General features: G+C 33.8%; 1 protein-coding gene across 6 annotated transcripts; it reads left to right on the top strand.

Annotated features, from left to right (window-relative positions):
- Positions 1 to 5,844: 5,844 nt before the first annotated feature.
- LOC137834908 (RNA polymerase II C-terminal domain phosphatase-like 4) lies at positions 5,845 to 12,915 on the top strand. Of its 6 annotated transcripts, none has more exons than XM_068643140.1 (10): positions 5,845 to 6,059; positions 6,549 to 6,729; positions 7,008 to 7,150; positions 8,674 to 8,750; positions 9,280 to 9,395; positions 9,887 to 10,067; positions 11,059 to 11,348; positions 12,050 to 12,235; positions 12,319 to 12,363; positions 12,456 to 12,915. In XM_068643140.1, the coding sequence occupies exons 3-10, from the start codon at positions 7,008 to 7,010 to the stop codon at positions 12,747 to 12,749; spliced, it is 1,332 nt and encodes a 443-aa protein (XP_068499241.1). In that variant the 5' UTR covers positions 5,845 to 6,059; positions 6,549 to 6,729; the 3' UTR covers positions 12,750 to 12,915. The 6 variants fall into 6 exon arrangements, with proteins under 6 accessions (XP_068499241.1, XP_090158425.1, XP_068499243.1 ...); XM_090302299.1 differs by having other exon boundaries at positions 5,870 to 6,059; positions 12,469 to 12,915; XM_068643141.2 differs by having other exon boundaries at positions 5,881 to 6,059; positions 6,549 to 6,626.

The following is a 12,915-nucleotide window of genomic DNA, read 5'->3' as shown; positions in this document are numbered from 1 at the left end:
AGAAATAATGTTTGATAAAAAAATATGTACTAAGTTATAATCGCCTATAGTTTAATCTCACTCTTCCATGATTTTTACAATTTCTCCCTTTGCTTAAACTTTCTATCAAAGAAACATAACAAGATGGTATATCATCTCCTTGTCTTGAAGTTGTTTGTGAAAAAGTTGAGTGTTTTTCATATTTTTCTATTGAGAAGAAAAACGAAATGCATAAATAAGAAGTAAAAGAGAAAAGGTTTAAAAAAACAAAAGGGTATATAAGAAAACATAACATATTACTCTATATTGTATATAAAAATAAAAGAAAAGGTATATATACAAGCAGAGAAAAAAAAAACTAAAAATAATTCAAAACACGTTAAGCTAAAAAGAAAACCGCTAATTAAGCGCATGACAATAAAACGAAAATTAATATAGTTTATCAATTGTCCTTGAAAATATATATTTATTATTTTCAAATTGAAAAATAAGACTTTGAACACATGTTTGTAGAGGGGAAGAAATGGAAAGAAGCTTAATTAAATTATTATTGATCTTCTCATAAACTCAATGTGTTTCATTTGCTAATTAAGATCAATGATGTTACAACTCTTGCTAAAGATCAAATGAGAGCCAAAATTGGTTGACATAATCAAAGAAGGAGAGTTTGTTAAAATTGAAGATGAAGATTTTAAGTCTCCAACTACATGAATTTGATGAAGATTGTGTTACCTGGTTGATCTTAATGTTTAGAGTCATGTTCAGTTGTAATTTTGTGTTTTAGATAGGTTCTAAGTGAGTTTACCAACTTTGATATTTATGCTTTTTGTTTTAAACTTGTTTTCAAAGTGTTTTAATTATTTTAATAGAAGCCAAAATATTTTTAGTTAGATAAAATATCTTAAATAAACACTTAATCTTTTGTCATAAATGAAATTCTCATTTCTTTAATAGATTAAACATTATTTAATCGATTAAAATTACTAAAGGACTTTTTTTTTGAGTAAATTTAATCGATTAAAATGAGTTTTTAACCGATTAAAAGTCGTGAAACTCCATTTCATGTTGTTTTATTTCATCAAAACTCAAGTTTAATTGACCAAAATTGTCATTATAGCATAACTATGTTTTCTCTTTTAAAACTATAATTTAGACAAAAGTTGTTTAGAACACTTAAATTCTTAAAATACAAACAAAAGAGCTTCGATTACTGAAAAACATTTCTTGAGCATTTCCTTACAAATTTTTGAGAGATCAAGATCAAAGCCTTGTTCCTTAGTCTTTTGAATCAATTTTTACTACACTAGCAGAAAAATCACGTTCGTAATTTTTTCAAGTGATAGAGTTTCAACTTCATTTTCTTTGATTGTCGTTGGTTGTTCTTGATCAAAGTATGTTGGACTTGAAGAGTCATATCAAACATCAATATAAGTTGTTTTAATGATGATGTTTGAAGATGTTTTGAGTGTTTTAACTTTCATTGTATGTGGTTGAGAGTTTTTCACACAAGTTTTTTAGTTCAACACACAACCTATATTAAAATCAATTAAAAAATTATTTTTGGATAGTTAAAAATATGAGAAAAAGGTTTTATGACTATGTTAAAAGATTAAGTTTTTATGTAATCAATTAAAATGCTCTTGAGATGTTTTAGAATAGGATATTTGATTATGAGTTTAGTTAATCGATTAATATAGATGACTCTATCTTATTAGGCCACCTCCATTAGCAGACTGGCATTTTGTCTCCACCACCACTAAAAAATAACAACAATAAGAGTGTTATAAAAGGCTAAGTCATATTAGACTTCAATACAAGCCTCATCAACCTAACTTTCCAACAAAAGAGAGATTAGACAATGCTAATATTAGGCCCCTAATTATGAAGGGACTAAAAAGGTCTTCAAGTGTTCGGGTGAGACAATCATCACCACCAATAGTTGAAGCTTCTTCTCCATCCCAAGCTTCAATTACTCTCTCCCACCTCTCTACCTTCACTTAGACTAATCCCAATTAGAAATAACATGGATTAAGCTCAAAGCTATTTAACCTAAACTAATATTTATAGTCACTCCTTGCCACCTCCTACTAAACCAGAAAGATCTCCTTTCAACCTTCCAAAGCCTACCTAAACCTAACTACCAAAACCATAATTGAACTTTTTGTCACATGGTCTTACACTTACTACCTTAACCTTGTACCTCTCCCAAACCTTTTCACATTCACCCTGGTGCCTTACGAGTGTTGAGATTTAGGGATCACTCTAGTGTATCCCTTAGAGAAGTTGTTGACTTAATGATGGCCACTAGCATTGATACAACCCCAACACCCAAAATGGATAAATGAGTCTCGAAAAAGAAAACAAAGGCAACAACGTCTACTTGCTTGGAAGCTCAACGAAAAAAGAACTTCAACAAACCATTGTTGTAAGTCTTGTGATGTTCCAACCAACCAATATTCTAACAACTCCATTGTCTACCCACACATACAGAGGTTTGCACTCATTCCAATATAGTACCCTTAAATTTCCTTACCTTAAGTCCATCTTCACCTTCTTCCCAACCTTTTCATCCAATTCTCACTTAAAAAAAAAACCTATTAACCCTAACAATTTATTGGATTTATAAATATTCTATCAATATATATATATATATATATATATATAATTTAAATATTTTTTTCTCCAAAATTGAATTAGATTTATAATTTTTTTTATTCGGTTTCAAACTTTTTTGTTATTATCTTTTAACTTTCTGGTATTAAATTTTATGAAATTTATGTAAATGTGACTTGATTCATACATATTATACTAATATATCACTCGAAAAAATATATGTTAAGAAAAAAATTCAATATCCTGTAATTTTGATTAAGCGATGAAAAAACCACAAAGAATAAAACATGAATCATGCATCATCTGTAAAACAAATGGTTTCAAACAACAAAATATGTAAGACACAAGTGTTTCGTCTATCAAAGAAGACAACACTTTGCAGTCTTTTTTTATGTATGATCAAATGACGATACAACACTTTACAGTCTTTTCTTACGCATAATAAAACAATCTTATGATTATATAATATGCTTATAAGATATGACGAAACGTGCATTATATCAGATGATACACACAACTTACATTGTACTACTTGAACACACAGAGACACACTTGCACATACACACTTATTCTTCTAGATGTAAGAAATGTCCACTACTTTCATCAGCCAAAAAGATATGTTAAAGGTGCATGCTAAAGTCAACATCAAATGGTCTTTTAGGAAAAGAGCTAAAGTTGCTTTCTTCATCAACCTATTGACACTAATCATTTTTACTCTGATCCAATTGTATGCCTTGTACGATGTAGACTTTTACCGTAAATTGGTGTAAGAGGTTATGCTACTTAGGGTCATCGAACAAGGAAATCATAAAAAGAATGAACACATTTAAAGCTACATGAAATGCAATCAAGCTTGGACATAAAATTGACATGCACAAAAGTTGAAGTTACTCAACAACCGTAAATGACTTCTCAATGAATATTTTTTTTTTCTTGTGCCTATATAAAGCCCTTCATCAAGAATAAAATCAAGAAAGAAAAGGTAGCATTGTGCTGAAATGTTATTGTATTTTTCATGCCTTTACAAAGCTTCAAAAAGAGATCCCAATATTAAGAGTAGAGAATCTGGCATGTATTTAGATATAAATAAGTCTCTAGAAGAACATTGAGAGTGTTCATCCAACTACCTAGGAGAGAGAGTGTTTATCCATTGTATATATCGAAAGACGCAACCCCTTTCTAGAGAGTAAAGAAAAGAAAATGAACCTTGAACTTGTCGAAAGACATTATCCTCCCTAGTAGTTAGACCCAATGATCTATTGATCATTAAAACCTTCAATCTTCCTACCTTAGCTAGGAGTGGTTGTTTGACAAACAATACTTGTTAAGGAAATAGTGGTTTGGTAAAAAAATACTAAAGGGAATAGGTAAGAGTGACTAGGTGCAATAAAAGAATACTTAGTTTGCTAGGAATGACTTAGTAAATAATATTTGTTTAGCTAGGAGTAACTTGGTAAAGACTACTTGGACGAGCTAGAGTGACTTGAGAAAGAATACTCCTTAACGGGGTCAAACATGAGTGGTTTCAATACGAACGAATACTTACTTCTAGCAAGAATACTCAAAAGATTAGTTAAGAGTGACCACAAGCCTAAAGAATACTCAAAATGTACTTTGTAACATTAGTCTGCATAGTGAAACTCAATCTATTGATTGAGAACTAAACGTAGTATGTTGTGACAGATGAACCAATATAAAATATCTTGTATATCCTCTCTTCTCCTTCATGTATTTTTTTTAAATAAAAGCTTTCATGTTAAGCATCACTGTGCAACTTGACATCTCAGTTATGCTGACACCTCAAGTAACAATAATCATTTGCCATCACATGAAAAAAGTATTATTAAAAAAGAAAAAAGAAAGAAAATACAAAAATATGGGGGGACTAGACCAAAACCCATATGTTAACAAAAACGATACATATGTAGACTATACTTATTCATAAAGAATTCTAAGAACAGACTAGATGGTAGCCTATTATACCAATGAAAAGATTCTCAATGAATAAATCCTAAATTAACTAACTTATCAGCACACATATTCTCTTCACGAAAAATATGAGTAACCCTAAATCTGATTTTCCCACAATAATTAAGACAAGTATTCCATTGATTATGAAACATCCAAGGAACATTGGTCCTAGCAGTAAACACAACACAAATCAAAGCAGAATCACATTTCAGCCAAACATTAGTAAACCCCATCTTTTGAGCTTCCTCCATAGCATGTATAACCCCATAAAACTCAACAATCAGAGAAGTCTGAACTTCAAGAAACGCAGAGAAAGCTCAATAAATCCCCTCATGCTCCCACGGAAAACACCTCCACAAGTAACAAGACTAAGATATCCCCTAACAGCCCCACCAGTCTTAATTTTAACCCAACATGGTTTAGGAAACTGACATCTAACAGGAAGATGACGAAGAACTTTACCAGTACGAGTATTAATACCAAAAAACTTGATCACATTGAAATCCAACATATTATTCTTCATTGAAGCTTTAGAAAAATCACCCACTAGATGAGTTAAATTTTTAATAATCGAAATAGCCCTAGAAACCTCAATCTTATCCCTAAAACAAGCATAATTCCTCATATGCCATATCATCCAAATAGAAAAAGTTATCACAACAAACTTAGTCAATTTAATCAAATGACTACCTATTATTCTTCACAGATGAGCAAAACAACTTATTATTCTTCACTCCAATTACATCCTTCTTCACGGATCACCTATTCTTCTCATCATAAATGTGGCATCGAAGCTTCTCCAAATTCGCCAATAGAACTTTAAGTCTATGATTTCTGACGCAATTTTTCTCGCACGAGGCATGGAAGAGGTTCACTGCATTATGAAAAATGACTATTACAAAAGATTAGGCCTTCGTAACTTGAATTTGCAATGATAACTAGTTATTTTCTTACCTTTCGTAACCAGACCTTTAAAGTCATAGTTTGGAAGCAGTGCTCACACTCTTTTTTAGACAAGTTTACTTTTTATTCCTCTTTATCAAATTGATAATTCTTTCATTTCTTTTTATTTATTCATTTCATTTAAATTGAGAATTATTAATAAATATAAAATATTGAATATTTTTTTTCTTTTTATTATTATAGTAATATTATGATTTTAGAAATTTTAATGATAAAATAAAAAAAATACACATACACACTCGCATGAACGTTTTTTTCCCGCTAGTGTCACATGATGTGGTTTGTTTCATTAAAATAAAATTAAAAAAATTATTTAGCAAAAGTTAGAAATATAGTATTTGTTACCGTAGATCAAACTACCTCACAGTTTCTTTTTTCTTACATAGATTTCTGATAACCACCCCCTTTGCATCACCCTTCGTCCGCTTCTGAGCTAGGGTTCGAAACCGCCACCGCCACCGCCCCCTCCGCCACCAAACATCACTTCGAAACCACTAACCGTCTTGCCGCCGAAGACGTGTTCGGGGGATTTGGTGAGTTTAAGTTGGTGAATGATTTGAATGCTCTCTTTGGACAATATCCTTGTGCGTTACCACGCGTTATAGGTTGAACGGATTCCACATACTGTGATTTGACTATTATTTTTGAGTTTTGAGATTTGAAATTTGATATTGAGAAAGGAGTTTCAGCGTTAGGCAACCGTTGGTGAAACCCCAAAGCGGCAGGGTCTGAGAGACTCTGAAATCATTTTCAATTACTCCGCATGATATCCTTTTTCTCTGCTGCAATGCTTAGTTAGCTTTTATTGACCAGTTTCAAAGGTTTCTTTGAGGCAAGGTAATAAAAAATATGATTGGAAATCAGGGTATGTACCTTTTCAGTGTAGGTCCAGGTGCCATACTTTAGAAGATTCATGAGCTGCTAGTGAATAGTGTCATTGAAATTGTTATTTTAGAAATTAGGATTTTATTTATGTAACTGATCACAGTGACAATTCTGATAGACTTCTTTTCATTTGTTAGATTCAAGGAAAAGAGTTATGGTATAGCTGTGAGGCTACATCTGGTTTGACATCAAGTCTTGCATTAACACCAGTGCAGGTTAGCATCGTCTTCAACTTGTTTTGCAATTCCGTACTAAACCTAGAACTTCAACTTGTTTGAGCCCCCCCTTCATCCATTTCGTTTCAATCGACACACACAGGTACTTTCAAACTTCAATTCCTTGGGATTCATTCGTTCATGTTCTTTGTTTTATGTTATTACGTATCTTCATGCTATTTTTTGAGTGAACGAGAGTTCCACTAGATAGCGACCAACTACGTGGGTTGGTTTCCTATATAATACTCCTTTTTGTTCGCGACATTGTTTTTTGCTTGGCTTTCTATAGAATATCCATTGTTTTATTTTCCAATTTGTTGTGGTTTGAGTTGTGATCACTTTGTTTCTGGATCTTGGTTTTGTTGCCTGGGTATAACGCAGATGAGTGTTGTTACCGATTCTCCTGTGCATTCGTCCAACAGTGATGACTTCATTGCATTTCTTGATGCTGAACTTGGTGCAAGTTCACCCGAATCATCGCCAGATAAAGAAGCTGAAAACCAAGATGAGCTTGAGAGTGTCAGGTGCTCTTCATAACCTGTTTTTTTTCATGTTATTGTATCTGCTCTGGTATGAGTTAAACAACTGTCGTCAAACTTTGGTTTCTCAAATTTCGAATATGTAGAGTTTGTTAGATTAGATGCGAGTGTGACATATTTGTATATCAGGTTCTGATCTGTTAGAGAGGACTGAACATTCTTTAGATAGATTACTGAGGTGCCTAAATATAATTTTAAGGAAAATTAGGTTTTTGATAGAGTGAAATGGCATGCAGTTGATCCATGCTGACCTTGTCTAGTTGAACAAGGCTTTGTTCATTTTGTTTTTAACTGTACTATGTGGTGGTTCAGACTTCAGAGTTCGAACAAATTATTAGTCATAGTTGTTAATTGTACATTGTGTTGCAGTGGTGGGCTGCTTGCTACCCATTTACAGATCGTGTGTCATTTTCATGGTGTGGTTATTATATAATTTTTGCAGAACCCACAGTACTGTGTTCTATTAGGTTTATTTTAGTGGACAATTTGTGATTTCACTCCCTTGTTCAGGGTTCAAATTGCAACCCTATTTGAAACAATTGTGTGCCCTTGTGTCTCTGAAACATGTTTCATGTTTCTTGTGCCGTCTCTGTCCATTTCTGCAATATTACCTTCAAGTTGTTTTTAGCTTTGCTCTGTTCTCTGGCACTTTCTATCTCCTACGTTCTGGTCTGTTGTTTCAGCGTTTCTGTTCAGTTCACTGTGTCACTGTACCCTGCTATTGTTCAGATGGATCCAGAACTGTGACATTGAGGAGGGAAAGTTACTGAGGCTTTCCCTTATTTTTGGATAAATAAACAGGAACTTATATAATGTCTTATACAATAAGTCACCAGCAGCCTAATGGTGAAATAAGGGGAAGTGAGCGCACCTCTCCCTCAAAGTTCCTTAATCCCTTTTCCTCTCAGACATTATTATTATTATTATGCCTTTTCATTCTGTTGCAGTAAGCATTCTCTCTAACAGGTCTTTCACTATTTCATGACTTTCTAGCATTAATTGTTTGTTTCTGAAAAATGATAAAAGATCATAATGAATGGTTTTAATAGTTAGAGTCCCATTGAAATAAGAGTTTAGGATCTTTACTGCATCCTTCTTTCCTCATTCCTCATCAACTATGTTATTGAATTTATATTACTACGTGTCAAGGGGGTAGCTGAGTTGATTGAGCTGGGTGCGTGAGTTGTTGTAATATGTTCAATTCCTACAATAAAAACATATCACTACTTGTTAGGCCTTTTTAATAACTGACAGTAAGTGTGCTTTATCTGAGTTTTTCTTTGAATATCTTCTGCATTGTATGAACTCTTATTTTTACTTGTTGCCTGTGGAATGTGAACCAATTTGCATTAACCCAAGAGGGCGAGACTGATATTTCAGAGTTCTCGCTTTTGGTGCATTTATGTTGCAGATATCATTCTGAGAATACGATGCTACAATTTTATTTTTTTGCTTCATTTTTTGGTTAAATTTCATTAAGTTATACTTTAACTTATGAATTAAAACAGAATTAAAAGACGTAAAATTGAAAGCACTGAAGAAACGGAGGGGTCTACTTCAGAAGGAATCCTCAAACAGAATTTAGGTAATTTTGATTGCTTTAGTTATTTCTTTTGTTATCTTTGAAGGGAAACAGAATCCTTCCCACCACATGTGAAGCTGAGCATGATTAATTTTTTTATTAATCCACTGTTGCCCTTTTAGAGCAAAAAAAATCAATTTATTAAGTTTCAATATGTTTCTCGGTTTGATCTATATGTATAAATATCTTTTAAACTAGTTCACCGGTTGAACCTAAGCTTGTCTAACTAGCATTGCCATCTGTAACTTGCTTCACTCAAATGATTTTTTACCCTCTTCACTAAGAAATATTAGTAATTGTTTTTTACTGACCTTGTCATGTTTTAGAGCAATGATACACAGTTCACAGGTTCCTTGTACAGTCCACACACTAGCTTTTCTGTTGGCCCATGTATAACAATAACTAGATTTTTAACTCAGTTGTAATAATGACTGGAATTCTGCACATGTTTGTGCAACTATACTATTAGTATGGTTCTTATAAAACTACCATTTTGTTTTGGAAAGTTACATAAATTTTTTTGTTGTTGCAGAGACATCGGTCGAGGTAGATGTATGTACGCATCCTGGCTCATTTGGAAGTATGTGTATACGTTGTGGGCAAAAGTTAGATGGGAAATCTGGTGTCACGTTTGGATATATACATAAGGTATCCACTGTTTCAGATTGTTATCTAGTGGAATTAAAATTTTAGTTTTGGATAGTGGTTACTGCATCATGGCACAGTTTTTGCAATTTTGGTAATTTGGATTAACCTGAAATAAGTTCTAGAATGTTAAATAGCGATTTCCTTGTTTAATGGTTATCTATTTTGAATAAAATGTGTAGTGGTGAACCTGTTGCACCACTCATTTATGGTATATTATTTTATTATTAAAATTCCTATAAGTATGTTGTCCTGGGGCATTCATCCAAAAGTATACGGTTGAATGTAAGAATTATGTGCCACCAGAATTTGATGGTGTTGGTTCTATAAACATTACAAATATCCTCTAATCTTTAACATAAAAATCCTATTTTCTTTTTCATGATTTGGTTAGCATGATGGTCGGCTAGCCAAATAATAGATGTAACCAAGCTAGTTACTTAATTTAGCTGAATAATAGTTTATTAAACATGATTGAAAATGTCTATTTTCAGGGACTGAGACTTCATGATGAGGAAATTTCTAGATTGCGCAATACAGACATGAAGAGTTTGTTATGTCGTAAAAAGCTCTACTTGGTTCTTGACCTAGATCATACACTGCTAAATTCCACTCTCCTTGCTCATTTGAGTTCAGAAGAGTCACATTTGCTTAATCAGACAGATTCTCTACAAGGTATTGTAAACAAAGGTGTTTTCCCTTCTGGTAATTGTTATCAGTATTCTAAATCAGCAGTTTTGCTTAACAGTGTTTTTTGTTTTAATAAAATCATTGATATCAATTAATCTATTTTGCTGCTGCCATGTTATCATATTAGATAACTGACTGTCACATCAATGCTTGATATCTGCTATAATTGTACTATGTTGTGATCATGGTTATCAAACTCGCGAGTCAACTTGTTGACTCGTCCGAGTTTACGTGCCCACTTTGCCTTACCGAGTTAACTCGGTAGTAAACTCGTTTTTTGGGTAAACTCGGTGGACTCGGCGCAGACTCGGTGAAATCGCAGTGGACTCGCGACTCTGGTCCGAGTTGGCGAGTCCAACTGGGTTTCTTTTAAACCCCAAAACGGTGTCGTTTGTGTTTGCGTATGGACTGTGGCTTCTTCGTGTTCTTCTGTGGAGTGCGGGGGTAGATCGAGCGGAGCGTGCGGTGGTCGCGGGTTGCAGGTGGTGGCGTCGCGGTGGTAGCAGGTTGCTGCTTATCATTTAAGGTTAGAGATGGGTGGTGTGAAATTAGGGTAGGGAAGGGATTAGGGTTCTGTTTTTTTTATTGGGCTGCTGCAGAATGAAGTCTGTTTTTTTAATTGGGCTTGCTGCACACTTGTTTTTTTGGGCAGAAATTGAATTTGGAGGAGCAGTATATTTTTTAAGGAATGTGTGGGAGGGAGTGGATCAAATTCAAGTGAGGTTAATAGAACTGCATCTTCTAATAGAAGTAAAAATGCTCTAGGAAACTATTAATTTTTTTTTTAATATGAAAGTAGACTCTTACGAGTTTACGGAGCTCCCATGAGTCTACGTAGACTCGCGAGTTTGACAACCTTGGTTGTGATTACATAATCTGTTACTGAAATGTTTGCACTGTGTTCCTTTGATGTTCTGGGTTCTTATTGCTTATTATGGATGTTGCCTTTACTAACTTTTATGTAATGAAATATCAGATGTCTCCAAAGGTAGCCTCTTCAAATTGGAGCACATGCATATGATGACCAAGTTAAGGCCCTTTGTCCGCTCATTTCTGAAAGAAGCTACTGAAATGTTTGAGATGTACATATATACCATGGGTGATCGGCCATATGCACTGGAGATGGCTAAGCTACTTGATCCTCAAGGAGAGTACTTCAATGCTAGGGTTATTTCTCGAGATGATGGGACTCAGAAGCATCAGAAGGGTCTTGATGTTGTGTTAGGGCAAGAAAGTGCAGTCCTAATTCTTGATGATACAGAACACGTGAGTGCATTGCTAGTTTCTGACTTGTACTGCTGAGTTACTTAATTGAAATGTTTGTTTGATAATAGTTATTTTATGTGGGTGATATTCCTAGAATGTTTTCCTTTTAGTCTATATGAATAACATATTTGCATATACTGGTCAATTTCTTTTTGTTTATAATTAGTTCATTCATAATGGAAGAAAATCTTTTCTTTCAATTGCTAAATAGCATTGCAAGGCATGTCTTCCATTCATCCGTTATAAGTAGCCTTCTAGGACTCAACTTTGGTCAGACTACTTCTGAATAAAAATGTTTCAATTTGAATGAAATAAATGATCTAAGATAATGAAAAGTTTATACCCTGTACATGGTTGATATATAGGAGCATAAGAAATTAGCTTTACTGGCATTTGCATTTGGTGGTGCTAGAATGGCTTAGTCTGAGTTTGTCATAAAAAAGAACAAGATAGCCTTTCTCTGTGTCAAAGGTCTTTCAGAAATCATTTTATATAGTTGACTAGTGAGTGCATTTTTTTATACCGTATCATTGGTACAAAGTATCTACCAGCTATAGATAACTAATCTCTGGTGAAGAAGTTGACTGTTTACCTACCTTTAGTGGGTACCATGTTTTTCCCGTTTGTCATTTTGAATTTATGAACTAAAATTGTTTCCTTTTAATGGGGATGAATGAAAATGTTGCTACTAAATTTTGCAGGCATGGATGAAGCATAAAGATAATCTTATACTGATGGAAAGATACCATTTTTTTGCTTCGAGTTGTCGACAGTTTGGTTTCAATTGCAAATCCCCTGCTGAACTGAGGAATGATGAAGATGAAACTGATGGAGCGCTTGCAAAAATCCTCAAAGTGCTCAAGCAAGTCCATTGCACATTCTTTGATGTATGTTGCATATATGCCATCCTGATTAAATGTTTGTTATTTCTGATATAATACTAAAATTGTGTGGTTGGAACCCTTTGTAGAAACATCAAGAAGATGATGATCTTGTTAACCGAGATGTGAGGCAGGTAGTTATGTTAATAATGTTTTTAGTTAGTTTTAGTATCTTAAATGTGAGATTCCCTTTATCAAATCCTTACCATCAATTCATGATTTCAAGGTTCTGTCATCAGTTCGAAGTGAAGTCTTGAGCGGATGTGTGATTGTTTTCAGCCGTATTTTTCATGGTGCATTGCCATCTCTACAAAAGATGGCAGAGCAGATGGGAGCTACTTGTTTGGCAGAAGTTGACCCTTCTGTGACACACATAGTTGCTACTGATGCTGGAACTGAAAAGTCCCGGTGGGCACTGAAGGAAAAAAAGTTTTTGGTTCATCCCCGATGGATAGAGGCTGCAAATTATTTTTGGGAAAAGCAGCCTGAGGAGAACTTCATCATCAAGAAAAAGCAGTAGGCATTTTTCTTGTAGTATCAAACAGAGTTTTGTTCATAATTGTTTGCTTACCGTAGTGACCCAAGTATTTGAAAGTATATGTAATACCCAACCAACAGCCTTCTAACTAGGAAACATGAACCATTGACTTACATTTTGAATAGAAAACAACCATTTTCATCTCTAA

The sequence above is a fragment of the Phaseolus vulgaris genome, chromosome 5 (assembly GCF_051622355.1).
Source record: "Phaseolus vulgaris cultivar YP4 chromosome 5, ASM5162235v1, whole genome shotgun sequence".
Lineage (NCBI taxonomy): Eukaryota > Viridiplantae > Streptophyta > Magnoliopsida > Fabales > Fabaceae > Phaseolus > Phaseolus vulgaris.
The sequence above is the reverse complement of the archived record's forward strand: the minus strand, read 5'-3'. Positions and strand labels throughout refer to the sequence as shown.

Coding starts and splice junctions, on each gene's coding strand:
- LOC137834908 (XM_068643140.1), top strand. CDS start 7,008: ATGAGTGTTGTTACCGATTCTCCTGTGCATTCGTCCAACAGTGATGAC. Junction 8,751..9,279: donor AATCCTCAAACAGAATTTAG/GTAATTTTGATT, acceptor TTGTTGTTGCAG/AGACATCGGTCGAGGTAGAT. Junction 9,396..9,886: donor CGTTTGGATATATACATAAG/GTATCCACTGTT, acceptor GTCTATTTTCAG/GGACTGAGACTTCATGATGA.